The sequence below is a fragment of the Corythoichthys intestinalis genome, chromosome 9 (genome assembly GCF_030265065.1).
Source record: "Corythoichthys intestinalis isolate RoL2023-P3 chromosome 9, ASM3026506v1, whole genome shotgun sequence".
NCBI lineage: Eukaryota > Metazoa > Chordata > Actinopteri > Syngnathiformes > Syngnathidae > Corythoichthys > Corythoichthys intestinalis.
In genome coordinates, this window is record NC_080403.1 from 8,634,405 (window position 1) to 8,658,334 (window position 23,930).

Here is a 23,930-nt window from a genome sequence, read left to right on the forward strand (position 1 = left end):
AAAACACAGACAAGGCTGAAAAAGCAGTTTTCTGCTCTCGCATCGCTCTTTTGAAATAAACTGCTGTATTTTAAGCCAAAAGAACTTTTGTGTTTAATAGAACAATATGTCTATATGCTGCCATAGCAGTTTCATGGCGCATGAAGCCCCCGAACCATTTTTAATTTGTCCGTTTTACCCTGGAGACCCCCGTTTACAGACACAGCACAACCGCTTTTGTTTCAACTCAGCCATAAAAAGATTTATTATTTGAAATGTCTATCATTTTTAGTTTAGAATCATTAATTGATGTTTAATCTTTACTTGAAAAAAAAAAAAGTGACTTTAAAAAATTATTCACTCGCATATTTTAAACTTTTAAATAAATTACGTCACAATGAAAAAAATAATGTCTGTAAATAGGTCACGGGTATCTACCTCATAACTATCGCTTAATTGTTTGTTTGTTTGTTTTTTACTGTCGCAATTTGCCCGATATTTTAGACGAAAATAATCGATCCAAACCAAGAAAAATTGAAAAAGAACGTTTAACAGGGTAAATATTTGAAAATGAAAATCTGGACCACTCCTTGATGTCTGCAATTTCTGCATCGCTACCCTCGTTATACTACTGTGTTTCACCCATAAAATCCCCCAAAAGTCCGGCTGTGTCCATTCACAGCTGTGTCCTGACACTGGGTGATACATGCTACGCAGAGTTTTTGGATCGAAATAAGTACACAATAATATCTCGTCGAAATCATGGTGTCTTTAATTATGCTCTCGCATGCTCTCACCTCAAGTTAGGGTTTTACAAAAAAAAAAATCTTTTAAAAATGTTCTCCAGCTCAAAATTTTCCACCCGCCAGAAAACAGATATAAAAGCTTTCCAATGATGTATCACACATGCATATAGGACAATTTTGAAATTTGGCCAAATTGGGGGTCTAAGAGCGGAACTTCAAGTCACCTGAGTGTTTTCCGCCATATAAATATACCACAAAACACAAAAAGGGTCTGGAGGATATCTTTTTGTGAGGTTAAGTTTTGCACCCATCACCTCATCATAAGTATATACATACAATCAAGCTTCTCGAACACACACATCTGCAGACAAATTGAAAAGATTGACAGTGGGGGGAAAAAAAATCAAACATTGAAAAACAGTCTTTCAAAAATATTGACAATAAACTACTAGTAGTTCAATTTTTTCAGGCATGCCAATCAGTTTCCCCTTGAATTGGACAAAGGGCTTCGTCACACAGCCCACTCTTCCGCCATTTGCGCACTGCTGTCACTTCTCACTCGCCGACTCACTCTTCCGGTGAAAGCAACGACAACTTTGGCCCATCCTCTTTGAGTTAATTAAATAATGCATAAGCTTGCGCTAAATTTAGCTTTTGATTCAGTCCGCACGTTTCAAAGTTGCTTGTTTAATCCAACCGGCCATCACTCGCTACCTCGCCTCCCTCGGCAATTTCTTAAAAATGTTCACATTACGTCCGTCTTTCGTGACCTCACAATGGCTCCTGGGATATGTAGTTTTTTGTGGTGCTTTCGGTTTTGAAAAAGGACAAGAAATGATGGAAATATGGACATAAACACATGGTCCATGCAGCGTTTTAATGCTTATTTATAAGGGCAATAAAACTATAAAACTCAAGTGACATTATTTCCCGTTTTACTCGGTCAATTGACTTAAGTAATAACTGACATGGACCTCAACTTCATCACTTTCAAATGACAACGACCAGCGGCACGTGGGTGATGTAATTACAGGGTGACGAGGCTTTACAGATGATATGCATAACTGTCGCGGCCGACAAGTACGGTGTTAAAGGGTTAAAAATTCATAGTGAAGAGAAAAGGTCAGTCAGATATTTGCAATTTTAATCCATCATTTGAAAACAAATGCAGATAAAGCAACTGAGACACCACAAAAGTGACAAACCAAATAATAACGATCCACTGATCCCTCTTTATAGTGGAAATGCACCGAAATCTAAAACATTGAATGTGTATACATTTACACGATTTCACACATCAAAAATGCCCACAAAAGGAGACATACAAAAGGACTCTGCAAACATCAGACACTGTAAACAGAAATAAATGCATTTACCCCCTCACTCTCCTTTGGCATCTGTATTACCAAAACATTCATTTCATGGTAGAAGCTGCCACATCTCAAGAGTTTTTTGTATTGTTTTCCTGCATCGTTTTCAGCTCGACAGGTATTATTGTTTTAATCCCTTCGCCAATTTTGGAGGTTCTTTTTTTTTTACATATGTAAATACACACATATTTGCCATCTTTAAAACTATTAAATTCAAATCAGAAGTGAGGCCAAAACACATCACTCAAGTAGAGAATATTAATAAATATGTGCACCAAAGCAAGAAAATCTGTGAATCCAAAGTGCAGATTTTAGGAAATATGAGCAATATTGCAGAAAAGTGCCATTGAATTAAAAGCCACCATAGAATGACAACCACCCATGTGTTATATGAGTGTGTGTTTTGGATTTTTTTCCCCTCTCTCTTCGTCTTTTTAATGTAAAATTTGTGATGAAAGAACACATTCCAGTTTAGCCAAGGCCCCACAACCACAATTTTATCCTGGTGGGATTTCTTAGATTAATCACATCTGAAGAAAGGCGTTCCACGTCCGAGCTTCATCCATTCAGTCCATCAATCCCCAATTTGTCCAGTGAAATGTGTTTTCTCTCTTAAAATAAAAGACTAAAAATGTAGTTTAAAGCATCAGCATCAATCGTGCTTGTCGTTCTGAAAAGTGCTCAAAGTTAATAAAAGACATAAATAGGAATTTAGGTCAATGAATTTGGATGGTCCTGGAGTTCCTTAGGCCCCTCCTTTTTTTGCCAAATCCACACAGGATGATTCATGTCCACGTAGACCTCTTGTGAAGAAACGGTAATCATGGTTTGGCAGCTGCTTCATCCTCTACTTCAAACAGTTCCGTGCTTATTTCCACGCAAGGATAGAGGGAATTTCCATTTTGCCACCTCGCAGAAAGTCCAAAGTCAACAGAAAGCGTTGCGAAGGAACGTCCTACCTTATTTTGTGTCCTGCCTCAGTCGCACCGAAGACACCGCTTCTTTCTCTGTAATTTTTGGGAGGCAGATTTAACACCTGACAGTTGAAAGAAGCACCAGGATCAGGATCCACATCGGTATCCTATCACACCACTGGAAGGAAAACAAACATGAATTCATTGAATATTACAATCTTGGTTGGTGGAACATAACCAAAATAAATAAGTGTGACAATGATCATACAACCGGAAATCATTGAAGTTGTTGCCACACAGCAAATCCGTTGCAATGGGCACTACAGCACTGACTGCATACCGTATTTTCAGGACTATAAGTCACTCTAATTATGAGACCACCTGGAGGCAGGCTCAAAAGGTCACTCAAATTGTTCTTTTTCGTCTTGTTGTTGAGCAAACCAACACAATTGCTACTCCTCCATTATTTGTGGACGTATCAGAATTAAATTTAGTACCGTAGGTACAGTCATGTGAAAAAATTAGGACACCCAATGGAAGCTTGTGTGTGTTCTAACATATTTGCTCTTATGGGTATGTATTATCAATTATAACAATCTTGAGAGATTCAAGATATAGAGCTACAAAAATAAAACTTTTTTTTTTTTTTTTTTTTTTTTTTTTTAATAAATCTGTAAAATGTAATTTTAAATAAATGCATTTTCTGTGAGGAATTAGAGCACCCCCACATTAAATCCCACTTAAAATGGCTAAAATCACACACAGGGGTATCACATCATGATTAGAGCATCGTTACCCAGTATTTTGAAGGAGGCTTGCCTTATTTAAACCTCAAATTTAGTTTGGTGTGCCCCTGACTGTTGAAGTGAGAGAAAACATCATGGTGAGATCAAAGGAGCTGTTTGAGGCCTTCAAAAAAGAGAATTGTAGATGCTTATGAGTCTGGTAGGGGATTTCAAAAGATCTCAAAAGAATGTAAAATCAGCCATTCCACTGTCTGGAAAATAGTCTACAAGTAGAGGGCATTCAAAACAACCAACATGCCCAGGTCTGGCCGTCCACGCAAGTTCACCCCGAGAGCAGACCGCAAGATGCGAAAAGAAGTCTCCAAAATCCCTAAAATATCATCACGGGACCTACAGCAGGCTCTTGCTACTGTTGATGTGAAAGTGCATGCCTTTACAATCAGAGACTTCACAGGTTTAACCTTCATGGGAGGTGTGCAAGAAGGAAACCTTTGCTCTCCAAGAAGAGCATGAAGGCCAGACTGAAGTTTGCCAGAGTGAATGTAGACAAAGACCAGGACTTCTGGAATAATGTTCTTTGGACAGATGAATCTCAAATTGAATTATTTGGACACCAAAACAGAGGACATGTTTGGCGTAAAACCAATACAGCATTCCAGGAAAATACCCTCATAGCAACTATGAAGCATGGAGGTGGAAGTGTCATGGTTTGGGGATGATTTGCTACAGCAGGACCTGGCCAGCACACCATCATAGAATCCACCCTGAATTCTATTGTGTATCAGCGGGTGCTTGAGGAACATGTGAGATCATCTGTGAAAAAAAATTAAAGCTGAAGCGAAACTGGACCCTGCAACACGACAATGACCCAAAACATACCAATAAATCCACCAAGGACTGGCTGAAAAGGAAGAAACTGAGAGTCCTGGAGTGGCCGAGTCAAAGTCCAGATCTTAATCCCATTGAGATGCTGTGGGCTGTACATGCAAGCAACCCCTCAAATATCTCACAGCTGAAAGTATTCTGCATTGAGGAGTGGGGCAAGCTTTCTTCAGACAGATGTCAAAGACTGGTAGTTGGCAAGTGTTCGTACTGAAGTTATTTCAGCCAAAGTGGGTAACACTAGCTATTAGGTGGTAGGGTGTCCTAACTTTTTCCTCAGTTAGAATATTCATTTTTGTTGATATATTTGGTTTATTGAGTAAAACAATGTTAATTTTTGTTGTTTACCTGCAATTAAATCACTTTCTTTTCCAAAGATAAAGAAAAGCAAGATTAGAAATTGATATGTGAACGTTTTTTAATAAAGAACTGAATATTTATTGGGGTGTCCTAATTTTTTCACATGACTTTATATTCTAAAGATGAATTTGCATTGATCGTCTGAGCCCAATTTCTAGACCACCGGGAGGGTGATCTCATTAACTCACTTTGCTGTTGTTGGGGGGAACACTCTAAAATTGCTACTGCTACGTTATTCGTGGACGAATTATTATGAAATTTGGTAGGTACAGACTAGGTAGAAGGGATGGATACCAATCGATCCACAGAGCTTATTTTTTATTTATTTATTTATCTCAGGGCTGGTTTTTTTTATATCGGGGCTAACTAATTGCATTACGTAATTCACTACGGACTTAAAATTACTACTCCTCTGTTATTTATGGATGAATAAACATTAAATTTTTTAGGTATATTCTACGTACGCATTCATCCTTAGAAGGCCTTTTCCCATTTTTTTTTTGTCTCAGGGCTGATTAACTGCATTAGTTAACTGCAGGCTTATTGTTTCCAGTAGGTTTCGAGTCAGCCAGTAGAGAAGCCGGGCAGTCGTATATTTTAAATTTGTAGGATGATGAATTGTGACGAAACGTTGCATGGATCATGAAACAATAGTTAAAATGTGTTTCCCCGGACATTCTTAGTTCATTCAAATTGGGGGTTTTTGGTACCAAAATCTGGGAATACTTGGTGTGATTAAACCTTTCCTGTGAAACAAACTTCAAAGCTGATTCTTCAGTGTGCAGCAAGTTTAAAGGATCTGCATCTGTCAGAGCTGTTGCACTGCTGAGGTGATATTACTGTAGGCTTCTTCAGCAGGTGTGGTCAGAGACAAGTACGGCACAACCAAATCCAGCCCAATGAGGGCAACTGTAAAATACAGATCAGCTGGCACTATTCATGCCCGCCATTGTGCATTCTGGGTTGATGCGACCGGAAGTAATGTTTATTTTTCTTTCACTCCCCTACACTTGCTTTCTGTAATTTCTCTTTGCTTAGAAGCTAACATCTGTGAGGGTAATTTCAAGTCAATGCTCGAATAGTTATGTTAATGTACACATAAAGAAGTTGGCCAAAAACAGAAATGAGGTACCGCTTTCAGAAGGATAGCATGGTGCTCTGTGCTTCTGTGTGTAAACAGACTTTTCTGGAATGAAGTGATGAGGGCGTCTCCTCTTTCGGCATTCCCGCCTCCACCAGCAACTGGAGCGAGGAGCAATGAAAATGAACGCACAAGTCATTACATCCTGTGAGTGGGTGTTATAGACAACACATCATTCATGCATGCTGCTTACTTTAGCAATGCGCACACCACTATGATAACAACGCATCCAATCACACACAACACCAGCACGGTGGCAACTGTTTGCTGACGGTTTTTGGTGGCCACAACAGCCAGCAGGTCCGCATGCTCACATCTCATCCCAACAAAGCCTGGATGGCATCTGCAACATCAAAGATGGATTGGAATGATTACCTTTCACACAAGCTCACAAAAATCATTCAAAAAAGATTTTTAGCTCAATTATTTAAACACTTAAAACTTAAGAGTCGAAACCTTTATCTAATAATCAACACAAACTGCGACAACATTGTCATATGACTCAATCCTGGATCATCACTTTTATTTCTGCATAAACTTGTCATGAAATGTAGTTTGATCATCTAAATTATAAGAATAAATGGTGTCCACTTAAACTAATACGTCACACCCTGATATGTTTTCATACTTTTTTTAAATAGCACGCAAACCTTGCATAACACGCAAACCTTGACAGGAAAGGGAAAATACAAACTATTTAGTTTTAAAACTGGTTGACATAATTTGGCAATGATCACTTCAAGCAGGCAAGTCCTGTAGTTGCAAATAGATCCCCACTGTCATCAGGAGGATTTTTTCCCATTTAAAACTGTTAGTATCCTGATAATTTTTTTGTTATTGTATCAACCAAACTGTGATGAGGACATTGACAGTGCCACTCTAAACCATCCATGTACTTACTCTTAAGCCATTTTCATCTTTTATTACTGATGTGTTTGGGATCTTTTTGGATAAATGATATGTTCTTCTGCAAAACGTCATGATAAAAAAAATTATGATTTTTTTTTTAATTTTTTTGAAAGAAAGCTGTCCAGGGCCTAAGGTAGCAAAGCACGGCCATACTATGATGCATCCTCCACCATGCTTCAGTTTTGATAAGATTCCAATGTGTGCTGTAATTTTTCCCAGACACAAGGTCACCTCTCAAACAATTCATCCAAATAACATGTTATCAACTGGGCTGTGGAAAGTTGCGCTTTCACACTAGCACTGTTTGGTCCGTTTAAAACGGACCAAAGTTCTTTTTCTCAGATAGTCCGCTTCATTTTGTAAATGTGAACACACATCCGAACTCTCTTTCGGACCAAACAAACAAACTCTGGTCGGCTCAAAAATCGTAGGTCTCGGTACATTTTGAGCGCACCCTGCTTCTCTTGTGAATGCAACTGGAGCAGGGTGCGCTTTTGCTACCCTATGTGCAGCGTCACAGCCTGGAGCTGTGATGCTACACGCACGGCATTCTTGGAAACAGAAGTACAGTGCGCCCGATATTCAAAATCAACAATGGCAAAATGATAGATTAACCATGGCCAAATGTTGTTGTGCTGTGTTAAGCAGTTGCATTTGATACCAAGTTGTTATCCAATATTTCCCACCGTTTCATGTCAAAATAAGAGTGTGCCCTGGTTGAAGCGTTTTGTCTATGTACTTTTTCCGATATTTGATTACAATCACTGTAATCACTCTGCAAACAGCAGGATTAAATATTGATTCCGCTGTGGCGTAACATTTTGCCTTGTTATTCAAGTACCTGCCCACCTCATTCTTCCTCTGCAGCTTTCGGGAGCTCTGAGGAAGCGAACAGGAAAGGCGTCTGCCAGTTCCTCTCTCACAGACTGAGCCGCACCAAGTACCGAGCATACATTATACAAAATAAAGCAGTATTTAAAAGTACATTTCTTGTGGTTTATCACAATACAATCATACAATCATACAATACAACCAGTTCCTGTTTTTGTCACTGAGACATTTAGCTCAGATTGCTATTCACCTGGAGTCTGCTTCCTTGCCCTGGTTCTCAGTTGTTTTTTTTCCGTCTACTATGTCCGTCGCCTCCTGACATCTGCGACACAACAAAGACCTCCAGCCCTGATGCACTGTGTAAGTATGTCTGTGTTAAATGAGTGAATGTTTTGAATGGAGAAATATCCAAGCATTTTGGAATCAGGAAGCAAAATTTTGCATCCTGCCTGAAATAATACCTCTCTGCGCGCGTAAAACCCCACTTAGAAAGTGGCAATTGATCAAATATTTCATTTTGTGTCATGTGAAATAGCGACGCTTGCCGTCATTGAAGAATGATTGTAGTTTGCATCTCATCACTAGCGCGCTACAAGTATTGCCAACGGCCACGAGCTTGCAGCCGACACACCCTTCCACTGATTGCCAGTCAGATCCTGTCCAGATCCAGTCAGAGTTAGAATTTCAATAATTAAATAGGAAAAAGTTAGCATCATAATCATGATCATCCATTTGCCTGCAGAAGAACCCAAAAAGACTAACCTAAAAAATGACATTTTGGAAAGTTCCAACACAAATTGTTGTCCAAAACTGGTAAACTGGCATCATAGGTCATGAAAAATAATACTATAATAATATACTGTAATAATAATAAAAACACTTTAGAGCACCTTTGAGAAATACTTTGAAAACATTTCCAAGAACAGAAGAGAAGAACTGTGAAGAAAATAAGTACAGTGTTTTAACACCCTGCTATTTGCAAGTTCTCACGCTTAGAAATCATGGAGGAGTCTGAAACTTTCATTGTCGGTGAATGTCCACTGTGACAGAGATGATCTAAGAGGAAAAATGCAGAAATCACAATGCATGATTTTTTTAACAATTTATTTGTGTGATACAGCTTCAAATAAGTATTTGAAAACCTGTCTATCAGCTAGAATTCTGACTTTGAAAGACCTGTGAGTCCCCCTGTTAAAACTCCAACTCCACTCTGTGTATTATCCTGATTTAGATGCAGTTGTTTGAGGTCAAAAGCAGCATAAAGACCCCTGTCCACCCCATTAAATCAGTAATAGTCAAACTTGTAACATGGTCAAGACCAAAGAGCAGCCCAAAGACACCAGAGACAAAATTGTTCACCTCTACAAGGCTGCAAAGGGCTAAGGAGCAATTGCCAAGGAACTTGGTGAAAAAAGGTCCACTGTTGGAACTTGGAGCAATTATTAGAAAATGGAAGAAGCTAACCATGACGGTCAATCTCAATCGGAGAGGAGCCCAATGTAAGATATCACCTCGTGGGGTCCCAATGATCCTTAGAAAGGTGAGGAACCAGCCCAGAATTACACAACAGGAGCTGGTCAATGACCTGAAAAGAGCTAGGACCACTGTTTCCAAGGTTTGTATTTCTTTTTTTATTTATTTTGATCTCCATTAGTTGTAACAAGTACAGCTACTCTTCCTGGAGTCAATTCAGCCTGCTCCGTGCAAAACATTTACACCAGTGCTCACATCACCAACAAAAATGCATACAGAAAAAAATAAATAAATAAATAAAACCCATACCCACACCCTCCCTCCCTATCCACACACATACACACACACTCACACTCACACACACCCCTACATGTAAATGCACATATAGTACATAGACATACTCATTACATATATCTCTATACATACCTATATATTACATGCATGTACACTCACCGGCCACTTTATTAAGTAAACCTGTCCAACTGCTCGTTAACACTTAATTTCTAATCAGCCAATCACATGGCGGCAACTCAGTGCACTTAGGCATGTAGACATGGTTTAAGACAATCTCCTGCAGTTCAAACCGAGCATCAGTATGGGGAAGAAAGGTGATTTGAGTGACTTTGAATGTGGCATGGTTGTTGGTGCAAGAAGGGCTGGTCTGAGTATTTCAGAAACTGCTGATCTACTGGGATTTTCACAGAGAATAGTCCGAAAAAGAAAAAATATCCAGTGAGCAGCAGTTCTGTGGGCGGAAATGCCTTGTTGATGCCAGAGGTCAGAGGAGAATGGCCAGACTGGTTCGAGCTGATAGAAAGGCAACAGAGACTCAAATAACCACCCGTTACAACCAAGGTAGGCAGAAGAGCATCTCTGAACGCACAGTACGTCGAACTTTGAGGCATATGGGCTACAGCAGCAGAAGACCACGCCGGGTGCCACTCCTTATGAACAGGAAACTGAGGCTACAATTTGCACAAGCTCATCGAAATTGGACAATAGAAGATTGGAAAAACGTTGCCTGGTCTGATGAGTCTCGATTTCTGCTGCGACATTCGGCTGGTAGGGTCAGAATTTGCCGTCAACAACATGAAAGCATGGATCCATCCTGCCTTGTATCAACAGTTCAGGCTGGTGGTGGTGGTGTAATGGTGTGGGGAATATTTTCTTGGCACTCTTTGGGCCCCTTGGTACCAATTGAGCATCGTTGGAACACCACAGCCTACCTGAGTACTGTTGCTGACCATGTCCATCCCTTTATGACCACAATGTACCCAACTTCTGACGGCTACTTTCAACAGGATAACGCGCTATGTCATAAAGCTGGAATCATCTCAGACTGGTTTCATGAACATGACAATGAGTTCACTGTACTCAAATGGCCTCCACAGTCACCAGATCTCAATCCAATTGAGCAGGGGTGGGCAAACTATTCCACAAAGGGCCGCAGTGGGTAAGGGTGTCAACAATAATCGATGCGGCGATGCATCCCGATGCGGGGCAGGGACGATTCGATTCGATGCGGGCAACACGCTGAATCGATTCAGCGCATTTTAAAATATATAAGTACGTTCAAAAATCTTCCCTGCGCAATTCCGGTGATGCAATGGATTTGGTTTCCCCATTTGTATTGTTATTGTCATGTTTACCTGTAGAGAGAGCTACTTTACATTCAAAGCAAGCCCGTAGAGGTTAGATCGGGCCTAAAAAATTCCAGCCCAACCCGACACGGCCCGTTGGTATTGAAGCCCGACCGGCCAGATCAATTAACTATAGATTTGCATGCCCGAGCCGAGTGATGCGGAAAAAAAAAAAACGCAGCAGCAGCAGGAATTTATTTTCATTTCTTCCAAGTTTTCTTACTGTTTAAATAGTCTACATATTTTTATAAGAGTTATAAAAGCCTTTACACAACGAAATAACGCTGGGAAAGTTTAATATTAAAAAAACACGGTTTTGCAGACACACAGAGGAGAAGATTCGAAAGGATCACATTTGCCTTTGTGTGCATAAATAAAAGTGTCTTTCCTAACAAATTCTCAGTTGGCAGACAAAAAACGCAAGTTTACTCAATATTTAAATAGTCTACATATTTTTATGAAATTTATAGAAGCATTTACACAACGAAATAACGCTGGGAAAATTTGATTAAAAAAAAAAAAAAAAAAAAAAAACAGTTTTACAGACACACAGAGGAGAAGATTCAAAAGGATCACATTTGCCTTTGTGTGCGTAAATAAAAGTGTCTTTCGTAACGAATTCTCAGTTGGCAGGAAAAAAACGCAAGTTTACTCAATATTTAAATAGTCTACATATTTTTATGAAATTTATAGAAGCATTTACACAACGAAATAACGCTGGGAAAGTTTGATTTAAAAAAAAAAAACGGTTTTACAGACACACAGAGGAGAAGATTCAAAAGGATCACATTTGCCTTTGTGTGCGTAAATAAAAGTGTCTTTCGTATCGAATTCTCAGTTGGCAGAAAAAAAACGTTTAGTCAATATTTAAACAGTCTACATATATTTATGAGAATTATAAAAGAATTCACACAACGAAATAACGGGAGGAGAAGAAGAAAAAGAGGGCTGCGCCACAGCCCTCTGCGCATTTTTAAAAAAAAAAAATACTTTATTAGTCCGGCGCGGCGACCCGACCCACCGAAACGTGAATGCTTAACATTTCGGGTCGGGTCGGGTTCGGGCACAAGATCTAACCTCTATGCAGGGGGGACGAGGAACCCAAATCCGCTTCCTTACCGGAGTAACGTCACAGACAAGCGCAGTTGTAATCGAGAGAGCAGAGAGATACATAACATAACAATGGCTGAAACGGAGAAAGAGGGAGCGAGAAATATTATAGATATAAGATTGGCTAGGCCTACATTTTACTTTTGTTCTACATTGCAATTTAGTTTATGTTTTGTTTGCAACTGAAGTGATCCCTGGATTGATATTGCGATAAAGATGCTGCTGCACTACAATATTTTCTTTGTCGTTTTCTTTAATATTTACTTGAATATTTTTATTGATGGGTCGTTGTGACTAAAATACAGTGACTGTTATTACTGATTTTGCACAGGAGTTCAGATGTTGCACTGTGTGAAAGGCTGCTACTGTGTGTAAAAAAAAAAAAAAAAAAAAAGAGAAAGCCCTGGTCTCATTATAAGCACTAATTAAATGCTGTGATCTGATTTTTTTTTTTTAAAAGATATATATGAAAGTATACTATTTTCATTTGACTTCGACCAGGAGTGACACAAGAGCCAATAAAAAGTTGTTTAACGTCTGTCCGCTTGTGTTGGCTCATGATTCACAAAAAATATGCTTCGCTTTAGAATTTTAATGCATCCCAGGCTTTAATGCATCGCAATGCATTGCCGAATCGAACCGAATCGAATCGTGACCCTCTGAATCGAATCGAATCGAATCGTGGCCTTCCAAATCGTAATCGAATCGAATCGTGAGGGCGGTGTCGATGCACACCTCTAGCAGTGGGTGCGGGTTTTTGTTCATACCCATCATGAGGACAGCCTTTCACCAATCCGGTTTCTTACAAGTGCAATCAGCAGATTTCAGTCAGGTGCTTCTTGTTTCCACTGATACCTCATTGACTAAACTGTCTGTGCTGAATAAGTCTGAACAAAGACCAGGACCCACTGCGGCCCTCGAGGACCAGTTTGCCCACCCCTGCAATAGAGCATCTTTGGGATGTGGTGGAACGGGAGATTCGCATCATGGATGTGCAGCCGACAAATCTGCACCAACTGTGTGATGCCATCATGTCAATATGGACCAAACTCTCTGAGGAATGCTTCCAGCCCCTTGTTGAATCTATGCCACGAAGAATTGTGGCAGTTCTGAAGGCAATAGGGGGTCCAACCCGTTACTAGCATGGTGTACTTAATAAAGTGGCTGGTGAGTGTATATGTACATGTACAGAAAGGACCCAGTCTTTGTTTTCCTGATGTTCATAGAAATTCTCAGGCTAATGGTGGTTAGTTATTTCAAATTCAGAATTCATTACTAATAAAATGCCTCTTTAGAAGGAACTTAAATGTTTTTTACTGTTCGCAGAAATTATTTCACTTGGCAAAGTCTTCCAGCCAAACATTGCTCAATACATTACTGTACTTTTTCCATGGTTTGTTTTCTCATTAGGTAGTTTGAATCTACCCACCATGGCATGACAGGTTTCATATTGATGTTCATCAGAGCTTAGGTATAACTTTTGAAAAAGTACATTTGGTAATTTAGTTGTAGCAATATTTCTAGTAAAATTAAACAATGAGGCCATAAATCTTTCTTTAACTTTTAGCCAAGACAATGTGTTGTGCATCCAGTTCACATTAGTTCTGAGTGGACAATGAAGCGCACATCGAGCTGCTCTGTTTTGGGAAGTTTGTAAGGTCTTTATATGTATTATAGCAGCACATGACCAAATCTCAAAGCAGTAATCTAAAACTGGTTGCTGTTGGAAATACACTAAAACAGGGTGGCAACCCTGGTCCTCGAGAGCCGCAATCCATCTTGTTTTCCATGTCTCCCTCCTTTAACACACCTGAATCAAATGATCAGCTCATCAGCAAGCTCTGCAGTTGCCTGATAACAATCCTGATAATTTGGTCCAGGTGTGTTGGAGGAGGGAGACATGGAAAACAAGCTGGATTGCGGCTCTCGACGACCAGGGTTGGCCAACCCTGCACTAAGACGTCATGGTTTGAAATCATGCATCGCATGGAAGGTCCCTCTGCTTAAACCAGCACATGTCAAATCCCATCTTAAGGTTGCCTATGACCATTTGGATGATGAAGAGGAGACATGGGAGCAGGTTTTGTGGCCAGATGAGAGCAAAATAGAACTTTTTGGTCCAAATTCCACTAAGCGTGTTTGGTGGAAGAAGAAGAATGAGTACTAGAGGTGGGAATCTTTGATTACCAAAGGATTCGATTACGATTATGATTCAGAGGCTCCAATTAGATTATAAATCGATTATTGATGTCACCCAACCCCCCCGCCCTCCGCTTTTAATGTATTGTACATTAGTTCTAAAATAGTTTAAAAATCCTATTAGCCTAAACCAAACTAATATTTCAGTATCAAGTTAACAGTTAAAAACATTAATTAGGTACCACTTAATAATAACTATCAGTTTTACTAGTTAATAGATCATTAGTAAACTGTTGAGAAATGATTTATTGTTGATTTGTGAAGTATTTGTTAACAGTTTGTTAAGCATTTACAGGGTGTTCCAATATGGTTGACCCCATTCTAAATGCCCATGCTAGTTGATGGATCTTAATGAAACAATATACACTTTATGTTGAAGGTCATAAGTTTTATTGGTTAAATATACAAAGAAAAGTACAAATATTTGTTAGCCCTATGGCAGATTTTCATAAATGTGCAACATGAGCGCTGCCTGCAAAATGCCTTATCAAAATGCCTTTTCTTTTGAAGTGAATGGCATTTCTTAACCTGAAAAGATAGAAATGCCAGCCGTTACACACAAAAACTTGAAACGTTTCTACACAAACTGTGTTTAAGGTTAAGAACACCCTGTAAATGCTTTAACAAACTGTTCACAAATACTTCACAAATCAACAATAAATCATTTCTCAACAGTTTACTAATGATCTATTAACTAGTAAAACGGATAGTTATTATAAAGTGTTACCACATTAAATAAAACACTCAAGTCCCCATTCTGCATCAGCAGCTTCAAATTACATTCAATTAATTTAATGATTTTAATCAACCATTAAAGTTGATAAAATTGCTCCCGTTATTCCATAATTTCCCTTCTATCTTTTTTTCCCCCCCTTCAGGCATGACAAATCCATACAAACATACAGTATTTATATGTATTTACAGTTAATTCAACCCGAAAAGAACCTAAACTGTCTACTTACAACATGTCAAAGTTTTAAAACTGTTTCATCATTTAAAGATGGGTTCAAGTCAAGATTTTGCCTATTTATGAGTATTTTAGATAAAAAGTTAATTAGGTTCGCGACAACAGAGCCTTCTAGAGAAGTGTACTGCTTTAAGACGGCGGCTGTTTACAATGCAGCAACTACTAAACGGCAAGTCTGTCATTTCGCATCTAGTTCTCTTTATATGTGATATCTACTATAGCCGTATGTGTATGTGGCCGTATGTTTGTAGCAACTAGCAACTGGGCGTTGTTTGAACCAGCTGTTGGCCGCAGTCAGGTATTTTTGTTTTTTTATCTAGCGGCATGAGTTGAACATGATATTTGCTCTCAGTACGTTCCTCATTGCGTCCCGAAGACTGCGCTGACGGTGTTTTAGTTCTTCTTTACCTGGTATAATTCAATAATCGGAATTTGGATGTTTGTGAATAGTTCTCGAATCTTCCACAGCCGAATCGCAAATAGTCTAAGAATCTGAAATTTTGCACGCCTCTAATGAGTACTAGCTAAAGAACACCATCCCTACTGTGAAGTATAGGGGTGGTAGCATCATGCTTTGGGGGTGTTTTTCTGTGCATGGGACAGGACGGGTGCACTGCATTAAAGAGGATGACTGAGGCCCTGTATTGTGAGATTTCGGAGAACAACCTCCTTTCCTTCAGTCAGAGCATTGAAGATGGGTCATGCCTGGGTCTTCCAACATAAAATGACCTGAAGTACACAGCCAAGAAAACCAAGGAGTGGCTCCGTAAGAAGCGTAACAAGGTTGTAGCATGGCCTAGCTGGTTTCCAGACCCAATAGAAAACCTTTGGAGGGAGCTCACACTCAGTGTTTCTCAGCGACAGCCCAGAAACCTGACTAATCTAGAAAAGATCTGTGTGCAGGTGTGGGCCAAGATCCCTCCTGCAGTGTGTGCAAATCTGGTGAAACACTACAGGAAACGTTTGACCTCTGTAATTGCAAACAAAGGCAACTGTACCAAATAATAACATTAGTTTTCTCAGGTGTTCAAATACTTATTTGCAGCTGTATCACACAAATAAATTGTTAAAAAAATCACACATTGTGATTTTTCTCTTTAGATTATCTCTTTCACAGTGGACATGCACCTAGGATGAAAATTTCAGACCCCTCAATGATTTCTAAGTGGGAGAACTTGCAAAATAGCAGGGTGTTCAAATACTTATTTACTTCACTGTAAATAAATTCTGAATCTGAGACCTTTTGAGAGCTCTTTTGAGTGAGGCATGGTACACATGAAATTAAGGCTTCTGGCAAAAGAGAAATTCTAAGAGTGTGTTTTCTTTGACCAGCGCAGCTTTAAGCCACACCTCCAATCTTGTTTTAAAGTTTGGCGTCTAGGTTGGCTCACACCTGTAGCTATTGAGAATCCACAGCCAAGTGGTTCCCTTACTTTTTCCATCCAGTCTTGTGAATTTTAACATTATATTTTAAATTCACAAGTTTGAAATGAACTACGACTGGCCGGTTCCCTCAACTCCAAACCTCTTATAATTAATAAGGTCATAATTACAGTAAATAATCAATCTAATTAATAAACACTGAATATAAAAAAATTAAAAAAGAAATATTATTAGTATGTTCGTGAACGAATCACAGAAATTTGGCAGGTATATTCTAGGGATGTACTGTATACGCATCGATCCTCAATGCCAGATTTATTTCTGAGACCTGATTAATTATATGAATAATTTCAGAATCCTCAATGCTAGATTTTTTTGTCTTAGAACTGTGTCGATTAATTCATTGAAGAATTAAAATTGCTTCTTATTCTTCATTTGTTAATGGATCAGAATGAAATTCAGTGGGTTAATTAAGTCTATGTATGGATATGCATGAATCCTCGGAGCTCGTTTTCAATTTTTTTGTCTCAGGGCTGATTAATTAGAGATAACCAGTAGAGGATAATCATAGTAGTTTTGCTGTCTGAAATGGGGGGGGGGGGGGGGGGGGGACGACTCATGCCTAGATTAGTGTCGTAAAAGACTTGAAAAATAAATCTTAAATTGGGGGTAGAATGTACAGCCCTAGCGAGATTTACAAGAAGACAAGAACTCACAAATTTCTGAGGTTCTATAAAATGAGGAAATTGTGCTGTTTGATGACATTGCCATGCAAAATGAATATGCCGAATTGCCGATTGATTTACACTTGCGCTTTTGTATTCGAATCATTAGGGGGAGGGGGTCAAAGGTTTATATTAATTATTCTATATGGATATACAATCATGGACGAAATTATTGGCACCCCTGGAATTGAAAAATTCAATATTTCTCACAGAAATAAATGCAATTACAAATGTTTTCAGTATGAATGTGTTTATGTCTTGGATGTGCATAGGAAAAACAAAACTGGTCTCCTACCATTTCTTGGTACTATTTGAGGTATGTTTTGGGTCAATGTCCTGTTGGAACACCCGTTACCTCTGACGCAGACTCAGTTTTCTGACACTACACCCTACATTCCAGCTCAAAACATTTTGATAGTCTCCATATTTCATGACTCCTTGCTCACTGTCAAGACACACAGTGCCAGAAAAAAGAATGAGGCCTACAAAGAAAAGAACACAGCTCCTATAGTCAAACATGGTGGCGGTCCAATGATGTTTTGGGGTTATTTTGCTGCCTCTTGCACTGGGTGCCTTGACACTGTGCAAGGAGCCATGAAATATGGAGACTACCAAAATGTTTTGGACCGCAATGTAGGATGTCGTGTCAGAAAACTGGGTCCACGTCAGAGGTCATGGGTGATCCAACAGGACAATAACCCAAAGCATACCTCAAATAGCACCAAGAAATGGTTGGAGACAAAGCGCTGGAGAATTCTGAGGTGGCCATCGAAGAGTTCGGTTTTAAATCATATTGAACACTATGAAGAGATCTCAAAATTGCTGTTGCAAGAAGGCACAATTCAAATCTGAAAGACCTGGAACAGTTCGCAAAAGAAGAGTGGTCCAAAATTCCATCTGAGAGGTGCACGAAACTTGTTGATGGTCATAGGAAGTGGTTACTTTCTGTTATTTCTTCTAAAGGATGTGCAACCAAATATTGAGTTGAGGGTGTCAACAATTTTGTCCAGCCCATTTTTTTGTATTCTGTGTACAATTATGTAAATTTTGGCTTTTCTCCAGCTTTTTTGTGTTTTTCCAATGCAAATCCAAAAAATAAACACATTCATACTGAAAACATCTGCAACTGCATTAATGTCTGAGAGAAACTGTATTTTCTGCAAAAATTCCAGGGGTGCCAATAATTTCATCCATGACTGTATATGAATTTCTGAATTGTGAAATAATTTGTTACTGTATATATGTTATCAGAGATAAATAAATGATATTCATCTACGGGAAGCCGCCTGACATTGTATGTTTTTTTTTACAATAATGAAAAGCAATGTACGAGATCAATATGCAGCACTTTATTTCGATACATTACCTCATAGAATTACGGTTTCAATTTTCAAATCATAAAAATTCCTCGGAAATCCCCATATCCAATAATTAGTCATGGCTTTTAGAACAAGCCCCTGGACGAGGCACAAGGTTCTAGCGATGCTGATGACTCCAGATGTACATCAATTTGTGTCTCTTTGACAATAATAATATTGTTATTACTGATTCGAAATAGAAAGAATCAAGATGATGATAAAGGGTCATTTGAGCACTGAAAGTGGCAGGTGTGTGTTTATTTTTTTATTTATTTTTGCATTTGACAGAGCACTTTTTAAATTGACTTACATGCATGCAGGTGTCTCCTCCAATATCAGGTACCGACACGTTCCATGGAAACAGAAGTGGCGATGGGAGTCTGGACAGTTATCGAAATGAGAGCGAACAGCCGCCGCCACGAACTCTAACAGGTGATTAAAAACAAACAAGCACACAATGTCTGTGATGCTAGTAAGATACAAATGAAATCAGTAATCTCTAATTGAGCTTTGACAAACAACACTGACCCAGGTGACTATCATGAATGTAAAAATAGCCTAAGCCTCAGGGGGCATTGGCATTGTACTATACAGTATGTCCTAAATCCTAAAGCTGACACGCACGCCACTCAATGTGGGACCGAAGCCTTTTATTTGTAAATGTGTGTCGTTTGCTTGGATCCACAACGCTACCTGGGAGGGGCAATTTTAGCGGCGATAAGTCATACATTACAAAACAGACTTTGTAAGGGGCGAGAAGAGGCGCCTCTTTACAAATGAGGTCTTCGTTTTCATCCCAACAATGGAACCAATACGCACTATTACGTGAACGCCCTGGCAAGGGTGAGAGGTTCACTTTTTTTTTTTTTTTTCAAATTAGCCATACAGTCAGAGAAATTCCGACATAGCTGACGCAGGCTGAAGTCAATGTTGTGCAAGCAGCTAAACAGACGTGACAGTGTCACATTAAGGCTAAGTTGAGTTTTTCTCACAAGCTCTCATTCCATTTTGACGCTAAATGGGGTTTGGAGCACAGCCTACATGCATTGTTTTCTGCTGTCAGGCTCCGTGAAAGCCCTCTGTTGTCTGGGAGCCATTGGCCTCCCCACCCCTCTCCTCTTCCATACTATTTTCACGAAGTAAGAAGAGGCACACTGGGATAGGATCCATCAAGCCTCAGGGGTAAGCGAGGTGCTCTGCGGATCATCTTGCAGTGGCTTTTGTGTTAAAAAGGCAGCTCATGTTAAAGCGCCATAATTGTCGATGCACCATAAGGCTAAGAGGATCAATTAACTATCAGCTAGAAACATATTGTCTGCTGACAGTGGATAGAAAATGCTACACTCCCCATTTTAAATGCCAGGATTTTGTTAAGGGGTGAAAAAAAATACCGTGGACTTTTAAACCGACAAAATTCTTGAATATGCAGGGAAAGCCTTCCATAAGTAATAACTAAAGTAAATGAAAATACTTTTTAAAATATTCAAACAAATTTGGAGAGAGCGTAGTCCATGAAAGGGTGAATGCTGAATCACCAATGTGGAGAGGTCAGCTGTAAATTATTAAAAACATTTCTCCACCTTAAAGTGACCTTGCGTACAGTGGTATGAAAAACTATTTAAACCTTTTGGAATTCTCACATTTCTGCATAAAATCACCATCAAATGTGATCTGATCTTTGTCAAAAATCACACAGATATAAAAACAGTTTTTGCTTTACCTATAACCACCCGAACATTTATAGGTTTTCTTATTTTAATGAAGATAGCATACAAACAATGACAGAAGGGGGAAAATAAGTTAACCCTCTGCCTAAGGAAACAAAGAGCAATTAAAACCAATTTTTACCAAACATTTTAAGTCAGGTGTGTGCCCAATCACTTATAATTGGTGTAAAGCTGCCCTGCCCACTATAAAACACACACCTGGTAAGAAATGTGTTGATAAGAAGCATTGTCTGATGTGCATCATGGCCCGGTCAAAAGAGCTGTCTGAAGACCTGCGATCAAGGATTGTTGATTTGTATAAAGCTGGGAGAGGATCAGTGTTGTTACTTTTAAAAAGTAATTAATTACAGTTACAAATTACTTCTCTCAAAAAGTAATTGCGTTAGTAACTCAGTTACCTGAATTTAAGAGTAATTAGTTACTTGGCAAAGTAACTAGTGATAATTTTCATGTTTTATTTTTTTTCTCAAAAAAAAAAAAAAAAAGGTCACACAGTGTGAAGTTTAAAGGGTTTTTGGGACAATTGGCCCTTGCCCAATTCTTTACCCTCCACTTAACTAGACACATGGGTATTGCGATAACTAGATAGTAACCTTTGCTATGTGTGGAAGTGATTTAAAGTTGTGAATCAACCATTAATGTTGTTAAAATTGCTCCCGCTATTGCATTAGTTCCCTTCTGTCTACTTCCAACATGTGTAAGTTTTAAAACTGTTTCATAATTTAAAGATAGATTTAAGTCAAGATTTTGCCAATTTAGGACCATTTTAGATTAAAAAAAAAATAATAATAATAAAGTAGGTTCGCTAAGAAGGGTCTCTACAACAGAGCCTTCCTGAGAGGTCTACTGCTTTAAGATGGCTGCTGTTTACTAACGCATGTAGTCCTTAAAACATGTTGCCAATGCAGCCGTGTCTATCATTTGCATCTAGTTCTATAATATGTGATATCTACCGTATCATGTGAGCGTAGTTTGTAGGCTACAGTCAGGTATTATTGAAGCCACCTGGCATCGCGTTTGCAACGGCGTCTTCCCCACACCTGCTGTGCTCTCTCGTCTCCGTGAGTCCGTCTCTCCGACTTTTTTTATTCAACCAACTTAGTAACGCATAGTAACGCACGCCTTTCCCGCCTCAGTAACGGTAACGGCGTTGCCAAGATGAGAAAATTAATTAGATTACTCACTACTGAAAAAAATAACGCCGTTAGTAATGCCGTTATATTGTAACGCCGTTATTAACAACACTGGAGAGGATAGAAAACCATCTCTATAAGTCTGGATGTTCATCAATTGACAGTCAGAGAAGTTGTCTACAAATGGAGAGAGTTTGGCACTGTTGCTTCTCTCCCAAGGAGTGGCCGTCCACCAAAGATGACGCCAAGAGTTAAAGGGTTAAAGGGTAAAACAGAACCCTAGGGTGTCTGCTAAAGATGTACAGAAATCACTTGCACAGTCCAATGTCTCTGTGCACACATCAACTATATGTAAAACTATGGCCAAGAATGGTTTTCAAGGGATGACTCCACTGAGGAAGCCACTATTGTCTAAAAAAAAAAAAAAAAAAGTGTTAATTGTTTAATGTTTGCAAAAAGGCACTTGAGCACTCCACAGAAATTCTGGCAAAATATTTTTTGGACTGATGAAACCAAAGTTGAATTGTTTGGGCGTAACACACAACATCATATGTTTAGAGCAAAAATGGAACATCAACATCTCATCCCCACCGTGAAGCATGGTGGAGGGAGCATCATGATTTGGGGCTGTTTTGCTACCTCAGGGCCTGGACAACTTGCAATCATTGATGGAAGAATAAATTCAAAAAGTTTATCAGGATGTTTTGCAGGAAAAGATAAAAACAAAAGGATGAATGCTACAACTGAATCTGACTGAACTACAGCGGTTTTGTAGAGAAGAATGGCCCAAGATTAGTCCTGATGGATGTGCCAGACTGATCTGCAGCTACAGGATGCGTCTGGTATAAGATATTGCTGCCAAAGGAGCAATAACCCTAACACTTTTAAATGTAATGGGTCGGTTATTTATTTTGCCTCCTTATGTCATTGTTTGCATACTATCCTCATTAAACTATGAAAACCTATAAATGTTTGGGTGGTTTTAGTTAAAGCAGACACCGTTTCATCTGTCTGATTTTGACTAAGATCAGACCACATTTAATGGTGATTTTATGCAAAAATGTGAGAAATTCTAAAAGGTTCAGATAAATTTTCATACCACTTTAAAACACTTTTTACAAAACAAAATGAAAAATAATACAACTGAGATGATATGGTTGTGTGAATTAACCAGTAACCCACAAACTCACGTTAAATGAAAGTCAGCACTATTGTTGTTTTCGTCAACGATGACGATAACGAAAATATTTCGCCACTGAACAACTTTTTCATGACGGTGACAAAACGATAACGAGCTAAAAGCGTGTCTTGGGAGACTAAAACATAACGAGACGAACGCAGGTTTCTGTGACAAGACGAGAACAACAAGAAAATGCGCCATAGTTTTAGTCATATGTTCAAATTGTGTGACAACTTTTTAAGCAGTGTTTGGATTGTGTCACTCATGTGACATTTCCTGACCGTCACCGGTGACTGGTGGTTAACTCATTAACAACCAAAGATGTATATTCTTCAAGTCAGGCTGCACTTTAAGCTTGTTTGTTTTGAAACATATAGTAATATTTGTTTTCTTATGTTGGAAAGAGAGTATAAGGTATTTTTAGACTTTATAGGTCTGTGCTGAGTGAATATCACACTCCAAAGCCTGAGTTATGCTACTCCGTTGCAGTGACGGCGAAGCATTGCATTCGTGGTAGCATTAGCATTAACTTTGGAGTAACGCTCGTCCTCTTAAACTGTTGTTGTGTTGTTTTCGTTTTTTCGTAGTAGCGCGCCGTGCTTTCAGTTGCAAATAAAAACAATTGGAAAACCCTCACAATGTTGGCGTTGTCCTTGTAGACACTACAATATGTGCTCGTCTGTCAATATTCATTCAAAAATGTTGGAAGTCTTTATTCTTTTTAAGTTATTTTAGGACTAAAACCTTTGAATTTTTCGGATGAAAAAATTTTGAGTATTTGTCGAATAAAACTAGATGAAGACAAACACATTTTTGAAATGACTAAAATATGACTAAAACTAATAAGAACAGTGGTACCTCTACATATGAATTTGATTCGTTCCAGGACCTGGGTTGTATGTTGAGCTGAATTTTCCCATAAGAATACATTATATTTGATTAATTTGTTGTACAGCCCAAAAATGGATGCTAAATCTTTCATAAATACCGCAGGTACAATTACACATAGCAAAACAAATAGATACACAAATTGGAATAATAATAACACAGAATAATAATAATAATCTTATGAACCGGGTTTCAATGTGGCGGTTGTGTTTTGCATGCTGTTCCTGAACAGACTGACGAGAGAGTGTGAGAGGGTCGTGAGCGTTTTT

General features: G+C 38.9%; 1 protein-coding gene across 2 annotated transcripts in view; it reads right to left on the minus strand.

Annotated features, from left to right (window-relative positions):
• Window positions 1–1,262: 1,262 nt before the first annotated feature.
• The window catches only part of tgfa (transforming growth factor, alpha), a 37,106-nt gene continuing 14,438 nt past the window's right edge, over window positions 1,263–23,930 (minus strand). Inside the window, exons 4-8 of one of the 2 annotated variants that reach the window (XR_009064426.1) lie at window positions 19,044–19,158; window positions 6,332–6,481; window positions 6,130–6,239; window positions 3,055–3,187; window positions 1,263–2,962 (exon numbers count right to left, since the gene is read on the minus strand). Coding sequence is in view for 1 of the 2 variants with exons in the window: in XM_057846301.1 (XP_057702284.1) it covers window positions 3,180–3,187; window positions 6,130–6,239; window positions 6,332–6,481; window positions 19,044–19,158 (383 nt within the window). In the remaining variant the exon portion in view is untranslated. Of the gene's footprint in view, window positions 3,188–6,129; window positions 6,240–6,331; window positions 6,482–19,043; window positions 19,159–23,930 lie in introns of both variants that reach the window. The other variant, XM_057846301.1, reaches the window with a different exon arrangement.